This window comes from Ornithodoros turicata, chromosome 5 (genome assembly GCF_037126465.1).
Source record: "Ornithodoros turicata isolate Travis chromosome 5, ASM3712646v1, whole genome shotgun sequence".
Lineage (NCBI taxonomy): Eukaryota > Metazoa > Arthropoda > Arachnida > Ixodida > Argasidae > Ornithodoros > Ornithodoros turicata.
In genome coordinates, this window is record NC_088205.1 from 38,457,050 (window position 1) to 38,478,676 (window position 21,627).

A 21,627-nucleotide genomic window follows, 5' to 3' on the forward strand; every position below is an offset into this window, starting at 1 on the left:
GAAGAAAGAGCTATCCTACTTTTCATTAAAGCAAAAAAGTGTTTCAGATAATATTCACAGACAGTTGACACCTGTTTATAGAAAACACGTTACAGGCATTGAAATGGTGTGTCCTTCATACAGGGTCGTGAAAATATGCACAATGAACAGTACAGTGGGAGGTCAGCTATAACACCATGAAACAACATTTCTTTTCTGAAATTCCGAGAATTGTTAACGGAGACTGGCGGGTCACTAGTACTGCACTCTGATACTCAGGGGAACAAATTTCCTTCAGCTCGGTCAACGAAAGTTATGCGAGATGGCAGCCACATTTGCTCAATAACGTCGGTAAAGAGCAACGAATGAATGCAGCTTGCATTTTCCTTCAGTGGTATCAGGACAGTCGAGATGAATTTCTTGGAAGCATTATTATTAATGAAACATGGGTGCATTATGCAAGTGCTGAGACAAAATACCATAGGAAGTCATGGTGGGTTCCCGGTGAAAGCACTCTGAAGAAGATGAAACTCGCATTTTCGTCTGGAAAGGCTATGCCGACAGTGTTTTAGGACTATCGTTGTCTGCAACTTGTAGATTACCTCACATGCACAACCACAGTAAATGCAAAGATGTACTGTGAGACCCTGGGTAAGCTTAAACAAAAACGCACAGGACTTTGAAGGGCGTAGCGTACCAGGTCAACGCTGTCTGCATTCGCCTTGGAAGACACTGGATTTGTTCCAGAAATTCATGTGGAAATTTGCCAAAGAAAGAATAAGTACACAAGCTGCTGGGTGTAACGTTGAAGTAGGAAGCATCACTTTGGGCATGAGGAGAATGAAGTATACAGGAGGCTCACGTTCCTGTGTACTTCGTTCTCATCATGCTCAAGGTGATGCTTCCTACTTCAATGGAAATTTGCCCCAGATGCTGTTCCATCTTCCTTTCAAAGGCCCCTCGGCAGTCACCAATTCGCAAGTGACCATGAAACACAAATTGATCAGGTGAAATGTGAAGTGAATACCCCACTTCGTAAACAGGACATAGCATGGCACAGACAACGTATTGAAAACTTAGTATCACTCAGTACATAAATTTCTTCAATGATATGCTATAGATTTATTAGTTTGTTCACAGCAGGGAAACTTATTTGTTGGAGGACTCTCATACAAGAAGGAAATTGCTTATTCTCTTATAGCGAATTCGGGTGGTCATTTCGTAGCAAAACAGCCGAGCGCTCGGAAATTGCTAGGTCGGCGACCGAGCTGGATCACCTGACCGTTGCCACCCGAACGTGATTGCTAGGAATCACGGAGGAGAAGTAAGGAGAACGAACTCTGCCGAGCCGCCGTTGAGAAAGCGTGGTCCCGATTCCTCGAGTCTAATTGTGGCCGCGGCGCGGCGCTCGCGCTCCGTCAGGTACTTGCTCCTCTGAAATGAGGTTGCTGTAATGCACTCTTTCAGATGTACTTGTGTGTCCAGTGGAAGCAGAAAAAAATATTTTGATAAGTAAAAACGCTTATCGTGTATCAAGGAACGATCTCTCCGTGAATTTTTCGCCTACAGTTTTTGTTAGTGCAAAGCGAGAAGCTTTTATTTTGGAATGCGGGGAAGCCGCCGTAAAGAGGGCTCCGCGTTGGCTGGACGGCTTGAATGTCTCCGCAAGCGTGGTGCTCTCGCAGTCAAGAAGCTATTCTCTTTTTTCTTTTTTTTATTTGCGATAAAACACGACACCCGAAGAAGCACAAAGGTTGTTATCCGACATCGTGCAGGATGGTACGCGTATTTACATCACCACCAACGCACGACCACGAGATGTACATTGATAATGGTTTGCATTGATCAGTATTAGTTCCCGGGAACACCTCGCAGTGTAGGGTAATGATGTCATTGGGCTGGTTAATCCGCATTTGCATTCTAGCTGTTGCACGAGAGCTTTGTCGCGTATGCACAGCGCTTTGGGAAACAGGAGCCTTTTGTCGTAATTGTGATTCATCCGCTGGGATAGAGAGTTACATATTTCGCATGCCACCATACACGAATTTAATACCAAGGTACCAGAACGCACTTCTGTCGCAGGCTTTGCACACGCGCGGTACAGGATTCAGTGCATGCGCTTCCTGTTTCTCGAAGACGATTTCCATCTTGGTGTACCGGGGGGGGGGGGGGGGGAATCCCATATCTACTAGAATTAGGGCTTTTTAGCTTTTCTGGCAGGTATATATTGGTGGTGTTGCAGTATTGTTATGTAGAGGAGGTGGAGTTCCTCTACATGAGCCCCGACCGGCGATGATGGTATGCCACGGAGAGGCGATGACGGTGGCCTATCTCCATGGCCGCGCCGGTGGAACTGAGGCAGGTGCCCCAGGCGCGTGGCCATCTTCTTCGTTGTCCACGGCCCGCTACAGTTCCTTTTTTTTTTTGTGGTGGTGGTAAAATATCCGGTGCAACGCTTTGAGCAGCATATGCTTGTACAGAAGTAAATTGAAACTGAACACCAAAGAGATAGTGTATAATGTAGAAGTAATGTGTTGTTCAAGATTTCAGTGTTCGTCAACATAAATTAGAGACTAGATACCGACTTTATTTTGTAGTTCCCAAAAGCGAGCGATTGGCATGCATGACAAGATATAAGAAACTAAGAGCCAGAACCTTCGGAACCGCACCGTGTCCCATCATCAGAGCGTCCCGCCCCTCCTTGCCCCCACTCACACACACAAAGGTGTCTTAACTGCTTGACACGTACGGAGATTAAACTTTCTCAGTCCCAGCTTATGCAACGACCCACATAACACGCGATTCCGGAAAGATCGCATCTGGCGACTTTCGATTACACAGCTTCTAACTTTCTTTCTTCCCTCCTGACTTTCTTTCCTCCATACCACTCAAATGTGGCTTTTCGGAACAACGTTTGCTTCCTTTGGGGTATGTTAGCGTGTTAGCGCAGCGGTCAAAGCAGAGGCGGAGAGTTTTCATTTTCCCGGAGGGGGCAAGGGCGCACCGCGAAATAAGCACTGATCTCTATGTATAAAGGCTGGATGGCGCATGGGAGAGGGGCTCGCGGGGGAGAGGCGTGCATTCGGGCCGCCATGTTGGGAGGCCCTAAAGCGCAGTGTGCGCCCATAGAAAACAATGGGAGGCAACGGAGATTGTGAATATTTATAGCGCTGCAGGCGTTGATCGTTGCTTGTCATCACACAATTTTGTAAGGTGCCAGTATACTGATGTATCCTAACAGTGTTTCACAGGTGTCCTGCCGTTCGATTCTTAATTACGTTATGTTTTGCATTCCGAAACTAGACCGTCACAGCAGTGCAGCGCTGGGGATTGTACTACAGTACGTTTCCCAGCCAATATTTCAACAAGAAACGATGTGAGATTAACAACCACCATGTATGTAATATCTCGTGCTGCGTTCTGGACAAAAATTGTTCCATAAAGAACGGTCCGGGAAAGGATATACTCGCATGGCAGAAAGAGATCGTTCTGTAGAATCACAGCCGTTGTTTTAGCCGTGTATCGGTTTCGTATGATTTATATCAAGCACCGCCGCAGAAAGTGTCTTTTAGTGAACGACTGCGGTGCTTTGCCTCGCAAATATGGACACACCGAAGCAGCCCAAATACGTTGTGAGCGTGATTTAATTGCTTTACGCAATTAGAACACGCTCGTTAGGACAGTTAATGAGGTAGTGATGTAAGCTTAATCAATTAAGTTACTTAAAAGTGGTAACACCTCCTTGAGACACAAGATTTACCTCTTTTTGAAGTACAGCCCTTCTATGTTTGTTTGTTTCTTCCTTCATTTGTTCTGATTATTTGCAGGCGCGGTTGTGCCAAACTGAATTCCTTCTCGAGTACTCTCATGCTTTTGCTGAATACAACTGCAGCGTGAGCAAAGCTGCTTAGGAACGGGGCCTGCTACCCAGTGCTGACTTTGTCATGCTTGTTATGTGGAGCACGTTCGAAAAAATGCAGCTGCACATCTGAAACTCCAATGAGTATCATCGTCATCTAAAAGAGAGCGCCGTAGCACCGTTGTGAGACCAGACACGCTTTCTGAATATCTTCTACGGCACCTTCCGCAGTTTGCACAATTTTGTTCAGCATCGAAGTCTCTCATAGGAACCACTTTGCATTAACTGTGACTCCCATCTTACATTTTGATGTGCAAGGGCCTTCTTGCACTACACACGTATGGTCTGCAACAGGATAATTGCAGCAGGACGATTTGGAGCTTGAAACAGTTGTGATTTTGTCATTTTGGCCCTCGTGTACACCGTCTGTGAAACGTAAACAAAAAAAAATCTAACACGATATGCTTTTGTAAAGAAGGTCACTGATGGTGAGTAAAGAGAATATACAAGTTCAAGTTTATTCAATATTTTATATTATTCATTATATTATTCAACGTCTTATGTCAAGTTTATACAACATCAAGTTTATTCAAGTTATTTCTTGCACTTATGCGTTTCAGGATACAATGAACGTCCAGGGAGGTCACAAAAGACTACATTTATTGTTTTATGACCTTGCTACAATGACAATATATATTTTAGGAATGACAATGGACAGGTACTCTCTCTAAATTTGTAGCACTCAATTTTAGGTTAGAATGAGCAATGAATAGCAACTTCCCTCCTGGTATTTTCTTATATATGATGAATTTTGAATTTAATGTGATCAAATATGTGTTAATATAATAATATATATAAGAATATAATATGTGATAAATGAATGTGATCAACAGTAGATGTAAACAACACCAGTAGCCAGAGAAGTGCATTCTCAAGAAATAATTTTCTTCTTATAGCATATATGTGCATGCCTATTAACTGAAACAATTATCACGGTTCTCACGGTTTTAATTTCTGAGAGTGTACTGTAGAGACGGCTTAGATCTACAACAGTTAATACAAGGTATTATATACTGTGAATCCCATGTTAAAAATTCCATGTGACACATACTTTTTGGAGGTGCTGTGGTAATCAAAGTTTGTGGGCATTATGCAGGTTCTGCACCCATTTCTTGAGTATGTCAAGGCAGCTGTGAAGTAACCTGCATTGATGATGATTATTCCAATTTTTATGGTGCATCGACAACAAAGGAAATAATACATCAGAACATTGGTTTGGGTGCAACCAGTTAAAAATGAATATGTTGTTTAATAAATGCATTGGACAAATGTTAAAACATCAGTTTAAAACATGGTTTACAATCCCTGTATCTCCTAAAAATTAAAAAGAAAACTATTCTAAAAAGAATATGGGGAACTCTTCTAAAAAGAATTATAATTATTATATTGTTGGGTGAAGGAGCCTAAAGTGTAAGGTGTGTTTCTGATGTGAACATGTAAGAAAATATGCAAAACTGAGAGAGGCTAACCACAGTGCGTGCACTGAGGTTGTTCCTTCCTGTAAAGTAGAAACCAGTGGATGAGGAACGTGATACTTACCTGTACACCCAGCCGTATCACACTACACAGATTATTCACTGGGTAGCCCTCATGACGAAACCTGTATTGAGAGACCACCCTTAAAAACTGCTTCAAATAGCACGACACGCTACAAATTATTACTATCGTAACAAGCTGGCGATACAGCTCAGACAAAGGCGTTATTCAAGTCGCGCCACACCACCGTTACGTAGGATTCTTTGTCACAAATCAAACCAAGGCACAAAACAATACAAATACATGAAAAAAGGTGACAATCGTGGTCTCATTATGACGTAATACCGAACTTGTGCGCGAAGGTAATTCAAAGAAATGAATGTGGCACTTGCTTCCGCAGAGAACAGCGTGTACCATGCTAGCAATGCATGCAAAAAAGCGCTCGAGTGCTCGCACATATATTGATGACAACACTACCTGTGTAGTGTAACGTGTTCTTTCAAGCATATTATGCACTCAAACTGTATTTGCCGCCGGATAAAATGCAAGTGTGCTCGATTGAACGTCGGAAGAGCGATCAAGCAACCTGCATCCAGTGCTCGTTTTGGGCAAAAAAACACTTCATAATGGTCAACTAAATATACAGAATGAACGCCTATTTATTCCTCGATAAAGAGTGACTCACCTGTATAAATTTAGGCCCTGTAACCTTGCCAGTACGGTTGGTACGACCGTAATTGCAAGAAGTTGCCATGATCGCTGCGGCGACTGTTGTGAGCACCGTAAGATGGCGGCCGGTTTCTTCACGCTCGCGCTCCCTATCCGCGATCCAGCCTTTTACAATCGAGATCAGTGGAAATAAGTACTCTGGCCGGGCGGGGGGGGGGGGGGGATATGTTTATTAAGAAAAAAAAGGAAAGGTAAGCCAGATGGATGTCGGCTTGTTATTCAAAAAAAGTGAAAGGGGGAAGTCTAAAAAGGCAAAGAAAATAAGAAAACAAAAAGAAGGAAAGAAACGGAAAGAGAAATGAAGAACACAAAACTAAAGCTCAAGAATCACACACTCTGGCGGGATCCTATGATGTATGCAGAACTGGTATAGAAATAAGAAGGAAGAACAGAAAAAGCAAAACAAAAGAAAAAACAGAGAGAACGTAAACAGTGAACATGTGCACAACTGAAGGCATTACGCCTTTGAAAACTGAGTGCAAAAAGAACAAAATGTATTGAATCCTCCGTGTTTGACCCGAAATGCGCGCAATATGGTCAATGAAATGGAGCAGCGGGAGTAGAACCCGCTCCCAAAGAATATGCGTTACCGTTACACCTCACTGGCAGCTGCTGGTACCTTTTTGACTGCTTCGTTTCATTGATCTGATTGCTTTGGGCGAAATTCAGGATACGTGTTGTGTCATCCTCTGTGTTTCTTCGCCTCACCTTCTACTGTGATAATGAGTATGGTGGGCGGATACATATTTTACAAATTGCAAGATGCATTTTTGGGTTGGTGCCCCTTCGCTCTTTTGACCCGGGCGCGCCGAGCCCCAAAGTTTGGTGTCAGTCTCTTAGCAGGACTTCCCGGGGGAGGCGGCGCCCCCCCTAGTTCATGTTCCGGGGGGGCAAGGGCCCCCGCGCCCCCCCGCAGTCGGCGCCTATGGGTCAAAGTACGCGCGCACCACAGAGAGAAGGGCACGATACTCGAGACGGCCGGGGAGAAGCGACAGAGGATTCCGTCGGAGGCATTCGACACTACACCTTTGGCAATGTCAGATGTTTGTCTTACGTATTAAAGTTTTTTTTCTTCTTATTTCCGATTCTATTTCTATCGGACAGGTAGCTTCCATCAATGAGACAAAAACGAGGTAGCAGGAACCGAAAAAAAAAAAAGAAGAGAAAAAATAATTGTAGCTGACCAGAAAATACTAACTCGTTACTGGAGACACCGTTGTTTATGCTTATCAAACAAACATTCGTTTTGAACGCTTTTTAGTAGAGTATTCGAGCAGAAACGGCGCATTGCCGTGCAGGCGATTTCGCGGAGCTAGTACCGGAGGGAACGCGAGCGCCGCGCCGCGGCCAACAATTGACTCGATAAATTGGGACGTCGTTTTTCAGCGGAGTTCGGTCTCCTCACTTCTCCTCCGTGCTAGGAATCTAGCGGTTTTAGGTACTTAGATCACGCTAGGGGCGTCGCGGTCGCAAGTCTTCGAGTTCTGTCGTCTGCTAAACCACGTGATTTCAACATGCGGGCCTATGAGGGCACTCGCCACCGTTGCAGTGCGGATGTGACGACATCGGATACAGTTGAGCAATCTGCTGCTCGATCGTTTTGAGACCGGGCAAAAAAAGTGCTAGCTAGCAAATTCCGAGCGCTCGGAAAGCGCCACGCGAACATGCGAGATTTGCTTCATTTTGACCAAGCGAACATGACTGCTCGAGATCTGGCAAAAAAAGTTGCTCCGAAATGACCACCCGAATTCGCCATTACTTTCCATCACACGTGTGTGAAGCAGCAAGTAAATCTGTTTGCAAATGATCATACTGAGGTAATAAAACTGCACTCTAACAATTTTCAGAAACTATGCACGAATAGACCACATTAACTTTGTTCGATTATATTATGACCAAATGGATAGTATGTAGTCTTTCATGCTATGTCAGTTGTATGCACTGATCTCTATGTATAAAGGCTGGATAGCGGATGGGTGAGGGTATCGCGGGAAAGGGTACGCCAACCGGCCGCTATATTGCGGTGCTCAAAAGAGCCATTACAGCCCATTGGAATGCATGTAAGCTGTGACAAGTTTTGCTGTTTGTGAGCGCTTCCCTTGCTGCTTCGCTAAAATTTTGCCACGGATCACTGCAGAATTCCCTCGTGATCGGATTCTTTACGCTTTTTGTGTGAAATCCCGTCCTGTCTATTTTGTACTCGTGTGAGGTCGTGTCGTTCCAATTTTGTACTTTGAACTTCGATTATGTGATTTGCTGGTTTTGTGTGGTGTTGTATTTGTTGTGTTACGTTTCCTTTGTCGTCTGTCAGCGTGTGCAGCGTGTTGCTTCTCGTGTTTCTCCCATTTCCTTTCTGCTCGGGGGTGTGGAATGCCAAGGAATGTTTAGCACGTTTATTTATGTAACCACCTTAATATGCTTGGGTATAAACATTATGCTTTGCACAGGAAGTTTAGATATGACTAGTTATGACACGAAGCGCCGTACGGCACTAAAGCACTTCCAAAGGACTAGAATGATATGTGATATAAAGGCTATATGACGGTAAAAACATATCGACTAGAAATATGTGCACTGGGGAAGTAAATGGCGGTAAAGACAGTTCAAAATGACTAGAGGTAGAGTGAATAAGTCAAAAGGGCTAAGTAGCAAGGTCTTGTGGTGAAAGCTCCAACATCAAAGTATCACAAGTCCAGTTGCAACAGCAAGTTTGAAGGAGTCAACCAGGTAAGTGGGCAGAGTGCATTACTGGTTGTTGAATATGATCAACCTTGACAATTTCTTTCGCAGTGAGGCCTGGCTGTCACCTTCTCTGTATATTCCTTGGCAAGGTGTTACAGTCCGATACTGCTGTAGCACTGGGAAACTTCTTTGATCAGACGGATCACATTGTTTTCATTTGGGCTGCATTCAAACATATATTGTCGCAAACTTAAGCAGGGAGAATAAAGAGTAGACATTCGAGGTTGAAAAATTATTTATTGTCTCTAAGTAAAGTAAACATGCTGGAACACACCAGAGAGACATGTGGCTGGTGTGTTTGTATGTCCCACTAATACGAGTTTGTACGTTAGGCAAAATTTTCATGCAATACTTTTTTCTTTATATGCTTTTGCCCATCTTAGTGTTGTCCTATCCAATATGGAGTGGCTTTTACTGCATATGAATGCATAATTCAGGAGTGTTTTCATATATTGGACTAGCTGCAGCTTTAAGGTGCCATCGTGCAGTACTGATTCCAATCATCAGCCATCGCTTGAAACTCTTAACTAGGGAACATGATTCTAGAGGCTAGATTTTCATGCAAATACACACTTTCAACGAGAGTTCGAGGTAACTCGTTACTGTTCCTTTTCTTGGTAACTATATAACTTAACTCGCTACTTTTGCGTCGTGGTAACTTTCAGAGGAACTCCTTTTTCAGGTAACTTTGCCAAAGTAACTTAAGCTAATTCCATGATAAGGCAAGCCTGAGCGATGGGCAAGACACGTACACAAACACGAAGGCTTAAAGGGACGGTCTCGTACAGCCGGGGCGATTCCGAAACTTACCCAAAACTATATTCACGAGTGCTCTACAAGTACAACCGTGAAAGTTTCATTCGGAATAACGCAGCCGTTTTCGAGGAATTTGCCGAAACACATCGTAATAGCAGACGACGGAACCTGCGCTTCCCTCTCATGTAACGTCACGTATGACGTCGACCCGCGGGTGGCTCTGGTAGTGCGCCCATTGGCTGAGCAGAAAAGAAAGCAGCTGTGTGCATTCGGCGCGGTTGCCATGGTAATTGTAAGTAGCTGGGGTCGTAGGTAGTTGGCGCACGACGTAGTCATGTCTGACAGCGAATTTAGCAATAGCGACGAATCCCTGTCGCTCAGCGGTGACGAGAATGATTTCATTGACGTCGATCGGCTGAATTACGAGGATATCGACGATCCTTACGAGGCTGACCCTTTGCCACAACAACGTGGTCAACAAGTGGAAGTTGTAGACGATATTCAACCGATTGACTTTAGGTACGTAAGACTGTTATACAGTAAATACGGGCGATTTTGCGCACATTGGGTCGTTTCGTGACCACTTCTAACTCGCACAATCATTACAGGTGCATGTGTAGCCATTGCTCGCCGCAGGAGGTTGACGAATATGTGTATTGCATGGCTGTTGATCGCGTGGTGCCTGTTGTTAACGGCGCCGGCGTTCGCTGCATCACGCAACATGTGTTGTTCCCCGACTTCTGTACACGCCGGGAACTTTTGATAGTTAACGGCGCTCCGTATCGGCGACACAGCCGTGAGCTACGGCCACTGGATCCGAACGACAACAGGTATGTCGCATCCATTTTCCATTATTGGGAACGGTAAGGCATACGGGATATGTGGATGAAACAAAGGCACAAGAGTTGCAGGGATTGTTTAACAGACCGTCACGCGACATTTGTTCTCACACACATATAAAAAAACGTAGGATTGACTTGCATTTCAACTACTTTTGACAGGTGCATCAGATATGCAGCATATGCATGTTTCACCAATTGGATATGGGGGTACCTTGGCCCAAGGAACAGACGTCAGATTCCAGGCTGTGTTGTGCGCACTATTCGGAACCTGTTCCCATCTGCCACGTACACAGGCTACTTCCCGTGAAAGGTAATGTATTGTTTTTGTTACACAACTTTTTATTTGCATTCAAGAATGTTATGTTCCCCGGTCCTTAGATAACATTTCAACATTTCGGCTCTTCATCCTATGCATCACATGCGCCTGTCACCATTTAATTGGTACCGAATGGTTACAGGGATAAAAAATTGTTGCCAACACCACTGCAGGAAGAACATGGTCTTGGATGGACTTCTGAAAGATGCTGTTATCGGTATCCACCCCAGGAAGCATTGGAAGGTTGTCAACCTGGTGGGCAGAGGCATTCCATTCATCGTCATTGTGCCAGGAGGAGATGACAGACACAAAGATCCACATAAGCTGATCTACGTCGAGACCTTCACTTACCCCTCGTCTAAGGAAAAAAAGGCCCTTTTCAGGGCCATCCCACATGCCTGTAGCAAAGACCGTGCCTCTGCATAGAACAAGCCCTTATCTTCATTACTTTGCATCAACATTTCTAGGAAAACATTGTGGAAATTCCCACAAATAGGGAAAGCTTCAATAGAATACCAGTATGACCAATAGACAGCTTTACGCAAACACGCAATGTCATAAGATTGGAGCTACTGATTCTATTGATGAACATGGCAAATTTCCAAATCTTTCTCTCACACACTTTTTTTTGCATTTATCTACTACACATGCATTGTTTCTTGCAGGTATCACCTATGCAATAGTGCGTAGTTTGTCAAATGAATATAGGAGCAACTTGTCTGAAGCAGTCAGGTAGGAAATTTTCACGGCTTACAGTGTTAGGAACCTTTGTAGTCTGGTGTCAATATAGGTTGCTTTCCATGGTTGTACCCAGAGGGTGGGCAAGGAGGGGTTATGGCCCCTCCCTGGAGCTTCAATATCACTTCTGAAATTTGTTTACTTCTTATCCATACAGGGTGTCCCAGAAAACGTGTCATTGAATTATAATAAAAAAAATATGCCACCTCGAATCGTGCGGTCAACAGCATTTGTTCTTACTCGGTTTTCGCCAGTTAATTGTGTAAATATTTGCGAACTGAACTCGGAAATTTGCCAAGTAAAGGTCACTTTTTTACCCCATCGATATGAAGAGTGTACCGAATTCACTCAAGTTCATGATAATTGACAGTGATATTCGCGAGCTATCCCATCGGAAAAAATAGCTGAACATCATGCTTTTCGTAGCACGGAACCATAACGCGAGACGACTTTTCGAGCGCAATGGCTCTCAGTCCGACGAAAGGAGGTTCCAAGTCCAGCCCGCAGAGTGATAGTAGAAAAAGTAACAGTTCCTGAAATTGGAAGAGGGAAAGTGCGATCCCAATGAAAGTCGGACGCGATACGCCATACCTGTGTTCTCTTTCTACGTTGCAGGTGTGAGCTGGGTTTCCAACCTCCTTTCGTCAGACTGACAAAGATTTTTCTGAAAAATTTGTCGCGCGCTAGCTCCGTAGAGCATGATGTTTGGCTATTTTTTTTTATGGGATAGCCCCTGAATATCCCTGTCAATTATCAATAATTTGAATAAATTAGATACGCTCTTCACATTGGTGGGGTAAAAAAGTGACCTTTACTTGGCAAATTTCAGACTTCAGTTCGCGAAAACTTACGTAATTAAACTTATGTTACACGACCTTCACATCAGGAGGTGGCAAGAACCTAGAAGAACAAATGCCGTTGACCGCATGATTCTAGGCGGTGTAGTTTTTTTATTATAATTCAATGACACGTTTTCTGGGACACCCTGTATACCGATATATATTTTTCTCAGATATCATAATATGAACCTATGAGCAACCACATGTCACCAGCATCCGTCTCCAGGAAAACAGACGGACGAGCTTTGCGCACTCCCCCCAGAAGCACTTTGCTCCACTTGTAAAAAATCCTGAGTACGTCCATGTTGCTGTCATGAAAATTGATAGATGGGCAGACATGCACAGAGGTCATGCAGTTGCCGTACTTTGTGATTACGGAGAGGGTTACCATTTGCCATGCTGGTCAGTGACGTAGTGAGTATTGGTGTCACTGTGACTGGTAATGCACATTTTGGTGGAAAATGTCAACGGAGGGCACGGTGCAGCGATACAAATTATCTGAAAGGAAATGTGGAAATGATAAAATGCCCACGACTCTGTACCACGTACACATATCACCACGCACACATACCACACCACATACACACATCACAGAGCTGGATGCGCAGAAAAAATATACAAATGGCCAATAAACAACACACTAACCACTGGGTGGCCTCTTAGCTACACATGTTGGGACATAAAATCCCAGCTGCCACTTTATAAGGACAGTGGGAATGTTGGTAATCCACACACAGTTGAGCACAGCAACTGCATTTCTCATTAGCAAGGGTTTATAACGCAGCACTGGGCTCTGTTGAAGACATTTGGGTGGCCCTGATAAAGGCCGTTTTTTTCTTGTCTTCTTTGAAGAGAGGTGACAAATGAGGACTTTCAAAGAAGACTGGGGCCGGCTTCAGAGTCACCGCGGGGTCCCTCAAATGTTGAACCTATTTACAGAAGAGGTAACAATGTACTCAGCATTGCAGACAGCGCTGTAAACTTAGTAAAATGCTGAGTAGATACACGAGTATAATCATCTGCAGTATAAATACCTGGCTCTGTGTTGCTTAACAGCATCGGCAAAGGTGGGCTTCTCACCATACGTTGTTGAGTGGGCCAGCTGAGCCTGGAACACTAGTGCCTGTTTTGCCGATTCAAAGGTTGGGTACTGTTGCATGCGGCTCAAAACTGCATTAGTTAGTGTCACTGTGTAGTCTGCACAAAAGGAGAAAAATCCATAATTATATAATTCCAAGGCCACAGTTATTACATGTTTTGCTAAGTCACAATGTTTCTCATTGCATGCCTAAGGTTTGTATAGCTTACTGTGTGTGGCATTTTCTTTCAGTGGGACGGCAAGCCACGTCTTCTTCACCTTGGATGGTTTCAGGCGGTACTGCTTTGCACCATCTTCCACCAGCTGGACGCGGTCCGCATTTTCGTTATAATGCAAGATTGCTAGTTGTGTTCTGACAAGAAACAATGCATATTGCTTGTGATTTCACCTTGCTAGCTTCTTTCTCTATAACATCAGAACCTTCAAGTGCTATTATTACCTCGCACGCATTCCAGCATCTGAGAAGCCATGTGTTTTTGGCAGAAAATGAAGGAGAACGCTATGAAATGCTTCCAGGCCAAATGTCTGATTTGTAGATGACAGCATCGGAATGTCTTTCAGAAGTGTAGGAGCCATCAGTATATCATGCACGCGCATGTAGGTCTCACTTTCTGGAATTATATGTCATGAAATTTTACTACACATCATTCTTTATAGATTTTCAATTGCTCACCTTCCTTCAGCTTGGAATGGGGGGGACAATTTCCATTGGGGGGGACACTGGCCCGTGGTAGCAGACAGGGTACCGAGGGTCTTCGTGTTGATGGACGTCAACGATATGGTTCATCAAGGACACCCATTTAGCCCGGCACAGTTCACCATCATCCCCACTGGTTTTGGGGCACCAGTAGGCATGCCGAACTATACTCTCGATCCACAGCTGCACCACCTGATGCTTTGCTGTGCGACCGAGAGCAAGAAGTTTCTTCTTGATACCTGTTATAAGCACACATGTAAAATTTTTCTGTAAGCTTCAATTTCACTGTGATTTCACCTTTGACAACATGCCACACATCAAATCGATGCTTAATGTGGGGGCACAAGTCTCTCATCATGGCTTTGATGCCTGTGTGCCGATCCGTGACAAGCATGTCTACTACCATGTCATGCACCTCGAGAAATGCAAGACACCTTTGTAGCCCATGCTTCTCCATGGCGTTGCTGCTTGTCACCTCTGTGACCTAGTAGTTAGAAAGAAATCCAGTGAATTCATCAATGTATACTGCTAAAAATCTGTGAGGTATTAAAGCGTTTACAGGGCCGACTGCCACGTGGATTGGTTCTCAATCTGCTGCTTTATAGGTGCATGTGACATAATGTGATAGCCAGACTGTGTTTGCAGGTTTAAATTTTGTAAAATCAGAAAGAATCAATAAAAATATAACAGCATTTCAGAAAGAGTTCTACCAGGAATTTGCTACCACTGATGGCCCCATAAAGTTTCTGCATTGAAATGTACTTGGCATAGCACGTAAAGATACATGTTTTTACCTTGACTAACTCGAAGTGTACAATGCGATTGGCAGTGGTCTCCAGTAATGTATACGTGCCATAGAGAGCCGTGTGACCCGGAGAATCACACCTCCCATCACCAGCAACTGTTAGAGGCACTGGGCGCAGCTCCTCCAGCAGTTGTTGCTGCTTCGTCTCGTATACCTGTAAATGAACAGCGCTTATATTAATGTATGCTGTATGCACTGCATATGATTTTGCACTCTGTGACTTTGCACTTGTAGTAAGACATATTGCATGAGAGGACTGACTGATGTCATTTATAAGTCACACAGTCAGCTTATCCTAAATATCAGAGATACTCACATTGTTTACTGCAGGAAACAAATAACATTGCTGCGTTTTGTAGAACTGGGACCTCCTGAGTGCTGGGACTCCCATAATTTTCAGCATTCGGAGGGCTTTGGCAATGTTTGTACCAGAGAAAAGTATCCCGCAGCACAGCAAAACATTCCCCAGTGGCCTATTGCCCACCCATGGCTGGCTGTACCACAGCCTTTCTTTTTGGCAACCGCATGTCATCTTTGCTCTTACACAGGTGCCCTTGAGAGTTATATCAGCTTCAACATCATCTCGCTGGCATGAAGGACACACTGATAGCAGCTCTCTTAAACAAGATTCTGCTACGATAAATAGCCTCTCATCTGCAGCACACCTAAAAGACATATAAAACATGATTTTCAAAATTCAAAATGCTTCATTGTGGCACAATACACTGTATTATTGACAGAGTGGGCAATTGCTCACCAATCCATGCTGAGACCGGACATTTGCTCACTCGTTCTATTTTTCACCTTTTAGACTGTGTGACACAGTAAATGATAATCAGCGTTGTATTTTTAAAATCACAATTCTATTTTTCGAACCTCTTGGAAACCATGTCGGCATCTGTGTGGTAATTATTTTACAAGAAAAAAGGAAATAAGGGGTGTGGTAAAAAGTCTCCCAGTGCTCGTTGTCTGTACAGGGAATATTTGACGAAGGAACACAACCTCACATACACAAAGCTGGACTGCCCTGTGAGATATGAAGTACAAAAAGACCGTTCTGAGGTTCATCTATACTCGTCGTCGTAAAAGCTACTCGTCGAAGCATGAAAAGAAAACAGCTAATTTTGTAGCTTCGACTTTTCACGACACAATAACAGAGCGTATTTGTATGCGTACGCACTGCATTCCGCGAGGTCAGGGTTAAAATTTGTGATCGGATTAGTTTATGTAGCACTAATCCCAGTATAACCCTCACAGTATTATGTAAAGGCGGCATTGATCGGTACACATTATTTTTATACGCTTTTAGACTTGCCAGGCATGCAGCATTTTTGCAAGTTATATCGGTCTGCTTCGTAGCTATTAAAGGTATGTTTTGAAAGTAAATGAACAACAGATATGTGCCCTTAATAATGGTACACACATGCTCCGACTTTATCAACATACCCTACTGCCATGTGAGTCCTACGATGCTTCTGTGTTTGTGCGCATGTATGAAGTATTTATACTAATAAGAGGCTGTTGTCATGGGTGCGGTTGCAAACATGACCCACAAATTTGATGTTTCCCAGCAGTCATCTCCCACCCCACCCCGATGCATAATGAAGTATACTTGTGAAATATACTTTTTCTATTCCACTTGCACGAACCACCAAACACGACACACATAACTTGCAAAAACAACAAGCACGTCAGAAACCGTGGTGAGTATTTGTGGACACTTTCAGTCGGTGGACAATTGTCCGGTGAGCAAATGTCCTGGATCCAGTATTGACCTCTGCTGAGATACAATCAATTCAATGAAATGTCTCACACTTACGTTTTACGAGTATGGGATTTATGCTGCAACCTGAACGGCTCCTCGTTCTCAAACCTGAAAGCATCAGTAGATTATTTGCATTCATAATTTGCGAGCAAATCGACAAATAAAGTGCATTAATTTTAGTCACGTAAGCTTACTCGTCAGAGTCTGTGCTTTCTGAGTCACTGGAGAGCTGAAATGTCGTGTCATGCGGATCACGTGGGCTGCAGAAAGAAAAAAAGAAACATTTCATGGAAACTGCGTTCAATAAGCAAAGCAACAGGATTGTTCAAAGATTACTTTGCCCAGCATGATATATGTGGTCCCTTCGGTTAATACGTATTTTGACGTAAATAATATCCATGCGCAGTTTTCTGTCCAATTTTTTTTCCCCGTTTAGAGTGCATACTGTTTGTGTGTACTAAGCTACGTACTATTCAGACTCAACAGTTATGTTGAGCTCCTTTGGTATCGGGGTGGAGCTCCTTAGCAACGGTTGGCTGGTGTCGAGAGGCAAGGCAAGAACCTGTGAGCTTGACATGTTTGGTGGTGTCATCTCAAAGTGGCTGCCCATGCCGCTGTCGCCACACTCAGGCATGCAACTGCTGCTGCTTGCTGAAACCAATGACACCTTACTGGCAGGATTTACAGAAGCCTGTGTAGACACTAGGACGGTGCAGATGAGTCTGTGTTCCTAAAAGGCATGTGCAGTTTCTAATATCCACAAACAAAACTAGATGAAGAAACCATATAATACAGAATTTAGGAACATAGATGTGCATACCAAGAGTGCAAGTTGGAACAGCTGTCTGTGTGGCCTTGTCGGTAGCTCCTGCGCCTTTGTCTGGGTTGTATGGCACAAGTGTATACTTGAACCCGTATTGGCTTACCCGTATTGGTTTGGTAGGGTATCAGGGGTTGTAAGGGCAACCCGCCAAGCACCAGCACGTTGACTGTAAAAGACGTGGAAATCAAGAGCTATGCTATAGGGAGCTTTCACCTACGTCACTATGTGACGTGGCAGTGACGTGACATTCTCGTAAGCTCCTCCCACTGATGGTCACTTTTCGTGCTAGCGGCGTTGAAAGATGATGAGCTGTGCTATTTTTCGATGCGACAACCATAGATTTCGTAAAAGAAAAATGTGAGAACGAGAATGACGAAGCGTCTTTGGGATAAAAGAAGGGTACAGACGCGTCCGCATTTCAAAATACCATTGAAGGCTTCGTTTTTGAGCAGATGTTAGCATCCTATATATAGTTAGCCACCACATAATTACACCGGGTATTTTCTATATTTGATGTGCAATGTGTTCATAGCAGTGATGTCTTGACATGTTGGGAGAAGTCACAAAGTGATAAAGTAGAAAATAAATCAGACAACATAAAAAGGAAAAAAAATTAAAATGTGGTATTTATGGTAGTGTTAAACGAATTTCTCAAAGTGAGTTTAATCATTGTTGCAGTTGAAGCTGCCTTTGTCACGGCATGTTAATGAACTAGATATGTTCGCATCAATGAGGGGGAAAAGGTAAGCAGATATGTGACTGAGTTGCTATACATGTCTGCTGGTGACATACCGTCATCAGATATTGACTGTGGCACAGGAAGGAAAGTTCCTCTGCTCTCGCATCTTGCTCCCTCTGAATTGTCTGTCACTAAAAGGGTAAAAAACGATCAAGTGAGATGAAAGATACAGCTGTTGCAAGATATGTGCAATAAGTAAAACGCAAAATAATAAAATCCAGTCCTCGTTTTGTGACAATAGAATGCAGCCAAAATGCAAGGATATGTATATTAGCGTGTGAACCCTAACATTTCGATCTTGCGCGTTGTGCCAATTAAGTGAAACAGCTGTTGTTGCCATCCCACCAGCATACTATATTCAACCAGGGACGGAGTCTGGGGTAGGGGATCCGGATGCCGTGACCCTCCACACACACTCAATTTCAGTCGTTACACAGAGTTTCAGTTGACCCTGGTAGTGGAATAGCATGCTGTCCAGGGCAGCCCCCCTCCACCCTCAGAAAAAATATCCTGGATCAACAGCAGTCAAACGTTGGTTATTTTTCGCATGTGCGACGTCAAGACATAGCATGGAACTCACGATGTTCGGCTGGTTCGGCGATACACGATTCCGTTTGGGACAGCACCTGGCAGGCCTGGAAAGGCGATGTACGCAATAATTACCGACATGCGGTTGGTTCAGTACTCATTCGCGGTACGCCCGCGGCACAGTTCGGGGTTTCGCGGGCTCATATAAAATATACTGACCTCAGAATTATGCACATCAGATTCGTTACTGATGTTAAGACCGTTGTCGCCAGAAGTTGCTGCGAAGATCGTGGGGACGGCTCCTACATCGAGCCGCATCTTCTTTGGCGCCATCCCGAACCGCGCTTGCAGAAGATCCCTGACCATATATGCGTCATCAGCGAAATGTGCGGAACACACTCGTTTCACATTCAGGACTTTCGTTGAAGACGCTTCGAGTGTGTGATTCTCGATGGTTGCTTCCCATTTACGCTTCGTCGCTTCGTCCTTCGGGGTATAAAAACTCAGATTGCCATTGACAACAGCTGTTGTTACACCCAGGCACGCTACAATAGTTTCCACCATTCGGCATGTTCCGTAGGTGTAACGATGAGAAATTCACGAAACACAGAACGATAGTGTACTAGGCAAGCTCAAGGCGCCAAGTGATTTTATTTAGGTCGAGTCATCCCAGCTTCCCTTTGCTCTCGAAATGAGGACGCAAAGGTGGATTGACACCGTTTCTCTAACCCAGCAAGTAGGCCGCTTCTTACAATATGCGTCTTTCTCTTGGCAACTGAAAGAAAATGTACGAGGGTTCCCAGTTGGAAATCTGTTGCAAGTGGATCCTCTTTAAAACCACTTGCAAGTGGTTTATGAAACAATTCCCACTTGAGAAACCACTTCAGCCAGACCCCTTTGAGATCCACTTTGAAAACCACTTACAACCATGTCCACTTTGGAAACCACTTGTAAGTGGTTTATGAAACAATTCCCACTTCAGAAACCACTTGCAGTTGGATCCACCTTGAAAACCACTTGTAACCAAGTCCACTTTGGAACCCACTTGCAAGCAGATCCACTCTGGGAACCACGAAGTGGTTTCCAGACTGGATGTCCTTACAAGTGGTTTCCAGACTGGATGTCCTTACAAGTGGTTTCCAGAGTGGAAAGGGCTGCAAGTGGCTTTCTAGGTGTATTCAGCTCCAACTGGTTTCTGAGGTAGGGATCACTGCATAAACCAAACTAGTTGTAGATGGGGAAAGAAAACATTCCTTGCTGCATAGTGTGTACATGGAGGAAGAAATGACACTGCACGTGGTAAAGCAGGGAACGTTAAAACAGCATTTGCAGTATTTTGTTCAGTACATAATCACACAACATTAACGTGAACCTGAAGGCGTAAGTACAACAGTGCTTACTTCAGTGCAGAACACAACATATGTACTTAACTGTCCAAGTTAACTCTACAAACTCACACTCCCAGACCAGAAATCTTATTCGGTTTAAGCGGAGATCACATACACAATTTTCATTGAAAGTGACCAAAATTTCTCATTCCGAATCGACAATTTAGGACAAATACCATATTGAAAACAACACGAATTTAGTGGCTTTCAATGAGAAATCGTTTTAAATGTGAATGTGAAGTGGAACCAGTCGCACAATTGGAGGTATGCCTATAGTTTCCCATTGGCCAACAGCATCAAGGATTTTCCCATTAAAGTCACACTGAAATTCTAATTTCCGATGCACTTTTTGAATGCGCAGTGATTATTCTGTTGCATCAGAAAGCATGTTTTCGCTGTAAAAATGAGTTACACAAAATACCGTTCCTGCGTGAACATTTATTCTTACACACATAAAAATACAGTAGATGTGAAAATATTTAAAGTGGCAGATACAACTGTGAAAGTTATTTGTGATGTTTTTATAAGAGCGAGTATTCACCAAGCGGTTGAAAATCGCTAGCAGGACATAGAAATGCCAAGAACAGAAACCGTAATAAGCACTTACATGTCGTGAAGGTATTCTGTCAATCATCAACAAACACCATAAATCCACAATGAGAAAGTTCACAGAGATGTCTCCCCATGTCCGAACAGTGACGACGAAAAAAATGGCATGAAGCTTTTTTTCGTAGGAGATTTCTAATGCCCGTCCAGCTTGCCTTTCTTGCGTGAAATTTAAGTCCAGCTTCGTTGAGAATCCGTTTTGTCCACCTGCCAAATGCCGACGCCCATATGCCAGTCGCATCGAACGAGGGTAACCTTCAAGTAATAACATTTCGAAAGATAATGCAAAAGCTGCTGGAACAGCCGCATGTCAACGTATGTGAGCAGCAAAATATATTACATACCGTTGGACACAGCGCGTGTGGCAACACACTGAGAGCACGATCCTCCCGTCAACGGCCGCGGTGCCTGCGAGTGCAAGGGTAAAAACATGCACAGCGGTGTTGAAAAAACGGGAATGCTTGATAAATCGACTACTGACCTTAGAGACGGATAAAATCCTCGAAATCAAGCACGAATGACGCCGAGTACTTAAGAGCGACCGCGCACAACCCGATGCTCCAACATTTCGTGAGAGACTGGAGAGAGTGGAGACCGTTGGCGTTGGCGGTCCCGGCCGGCGTCCCCCCTCGCTTCTGGAGGACGAGTCGACATACATCCACTGATTGTTGTACGGAATGCATTAAAAATGGCTTACAGTAAGAGGTGAAATAGCAAGGTACCATGGCACATGTACTTTTGAGGATAATACGTTCACAAACATTTGAAATGACGCGAACTATTTTCAACTCGCACGAGCCACGATGTGGTGCGCCACGGAAATGTATTACGACGCGCCCTC

General features: G+C 44.0%; 3 protein-coding genes and 3 long non-coding RNA genes across 9 annotated transcripts; 1 reads left to right on the plus strand and 5 right to left on the minus strand.

Annotated features, from left to right (window-relative positions):
* Positions 1 to 3,148: 3,148 nt before the first annotated feature.
* Positions 3,149 to 6,181, minus strand: LOC135395544 (uncharacterized). The gene is made up of 3 exons (XR_010423158.1): positions 6,060 to 6,181; positions 5,438 to 5,498; positions 3,149 to 5,040 (listed from the first exon to the last, which is right to left on the minus strand). It is a non-coding gene; the product is annotated as an uncharacterized LOC135395544 (long non-coding RNA).
* Positions 6,182 to 8,905: 2,724 nt separating this feature from the next.
* On the plus strand, positions 8,906 to 14,711 carry LOC135394378 (uncharacterized). Of its 4 annotated transcripts, none has more exons than XM_064625097.1 (6): positions 8,906 to 10,120; positions 10,210 to 10,431; positions 10,603 to 10,753; positions 10,902 to 11,491; positions 13,667 to 14,032; positions 14,093 to 14,711. In XM_064625097.1, exons 1-3 carry the CDS (start codon positions 9,936 to 9,938, stop codon positions 10,748 to 10,750), a joined length of 555 nt encoding a protein of 184 aa, XP_064481167.1. In that variant the 5' UTR covers positions 8,906 to 9,935; the 3' UTR covers positions 10,751 to 10,753; positions 10,902 to 11,491; positions 13,667 to 14,032; positions 14,093 to 14,711. The 4 variants fall into 4 exon arrangements, with proteins under 4 accessions (XP_064481167.1, XP_064481168.1, XP_064481166.1 ...); XM_064625098.1 differs by having other exon boundaries at positions 13,667 to 13,747; positions 13,919 to 14,711; XM_064625096.1 differs by having other exon boundaries at positions 13,667 to 14,711.
* On the minus strand, positions 10,958 to 14,042 carry LOC135394379 (uncharacterized). The gene is made up of 7 exons (XM_064625100.1): positions 13,875 to 14,042; positions 13,645 to 13,787; positions 13,371 to 13,533; positions 12,982 to 13,265; positions 12,725 to 12,834; positions 11,111 to 11,177; positions 10,958 to 11,011 (listed from the first exon to the last, which is right to left on the minus strand). Exons 1-4 carry the CDS (start codon positions 14,030 to 14,032, stop codon positions 13,253 to 13,255), a joined length of 477 nt encoding a protein of 158 aa, XP_064481170.1. The 5' UTR covers positions 14,033 to 14,042; the 3' UTR covers positions 10,958 to 11,011; positions 11,111 to 11,177; positions 12,725 to 12,834; positions 12,982 to 13,252.
* LOC135395743 (uncharacterized) lies at positions 14,115 to 17,388 on the minus strand. The gene is made up of 7 exons (XM_064626837.1): positions 17,173 to 17,388; positions 16,897 to 16,962; positions 16,757 to 16,810; positions 15,254 to 15,602; positions 14,927 to 15,091; positions 14,430 to 14,616; positions 14,115 to 14,371 (listed from the first exon to the last, which is right to left on the minus strand). Exons 1-7 carry the CDS (start codon positions 17,334 to 17,336, stop codon positions 14,115 to 14,117), a joined length of 1,242 nt encoding a protein of 413 aa, XP_064482907.1. The 5' UTR covers positions 17,337 to 17,388.
* Positions 17,389 to 18,317: 929 nt separating this feature from the next.
* Positions 18,318 to 19,092, minus strand: LOC135395545 (uncharacterized). Its single transcript, XR_010423159.1, has 3 exons — positions 19,012 to 19,092; positions 18,845 to 18,899; positions 18,318 to 18,395 (listed from the first exon to the last, which is right to left on the minus strand). It is a non-coding gene; the product is annotated as an uncharacterized LOC135395545 (long non-coding RNA).
* Positions 19,093 to 20,828: 1,736 nt separating this feature from the next.
* On the minus strand, positions 20,829 to 21,356 carry LOC135395546 (uncharacterized). Its single transcript, XR_010423160.1, has 3 exons — positions 21,268 to 21,356; positions 21,131 to 21,194; positions 20,829 to 21,041 (listed from the first exon to the last, which is right to left on the minus strand). It is a non-coding gene; the product is annotated as an uncharacterized LOC135395546 (long non-coding RNA).
* Positions 21,357 to 21,627: the final 271 nt, after the last annotated feature.

Excerpts from the sequence above, each read along its gene's own strand:
- LOC135394378 (XM_064625096.1), top strand. The coding sequence starts at position 9,936 with ATGTCTGACAGCGAATTTAGCAATAGCGACGAATCCCTGTCGCTCAGC. Across the intron at positions 10,121-10,209 it reads ATTCAACCGATTGACTTTAG|GTGCATGTGTAGCCATTGCT; the intron begins GTACGTAAGACT and ends CAATCATTACAG. Across the intron at positions 10,432-10,602 it reads CTGGATCCGAACGACAACAG|GTGCATCAGATATGCAGCAT; the intron begins GTATGTCGCATC and ends TACTTTTGACAG.
- LOC135394379 (XM_064625100.1), bottom strand. The coding sequence starts at position 14,032 with ATGCGCGTGCATGATATACTGATGGCTCCTACACTTCTGAAAGACATT. Across the intron at positions 13,788-13,874 it reads GATGCTGGAATGCGTGCGAG|AACACAACTAGCAATCTTGC; the intron begins GTAATAATAGCA and ends GTTTCTTGTCAG. Across the intron at positions 13,534-13,644 it reads GAAAGAAAATGCCACACACA|ACTACACAGTGACACTAACT; the intron begins GTAAGCTATACA and ends CCTTTTGTGCAG.
- LOC135395743 (XM_064626837.1), bottom strand. The coding sequence starts at position 17,336 with ATGCCTGAGTGTGGCGACAGCGGCATGGGCAGCCACTTTGAGATGACA. Across the intron at positions 16,963-17,172 it reads ATAACTGTTGAGTCTGAATA|CCCACGTGATCCGCATGACA; the intron begins GTACGTAGCTTA and ends TTCTTTCTGCAG. Across the intron at positions 15,092-15,253 it reads TGTTTCCTGCAGTAAACAAT|GTATACGAGACGAAGCAGCA; the intron begins GTGAGTATCTCT and ends GTTCATTTACAG.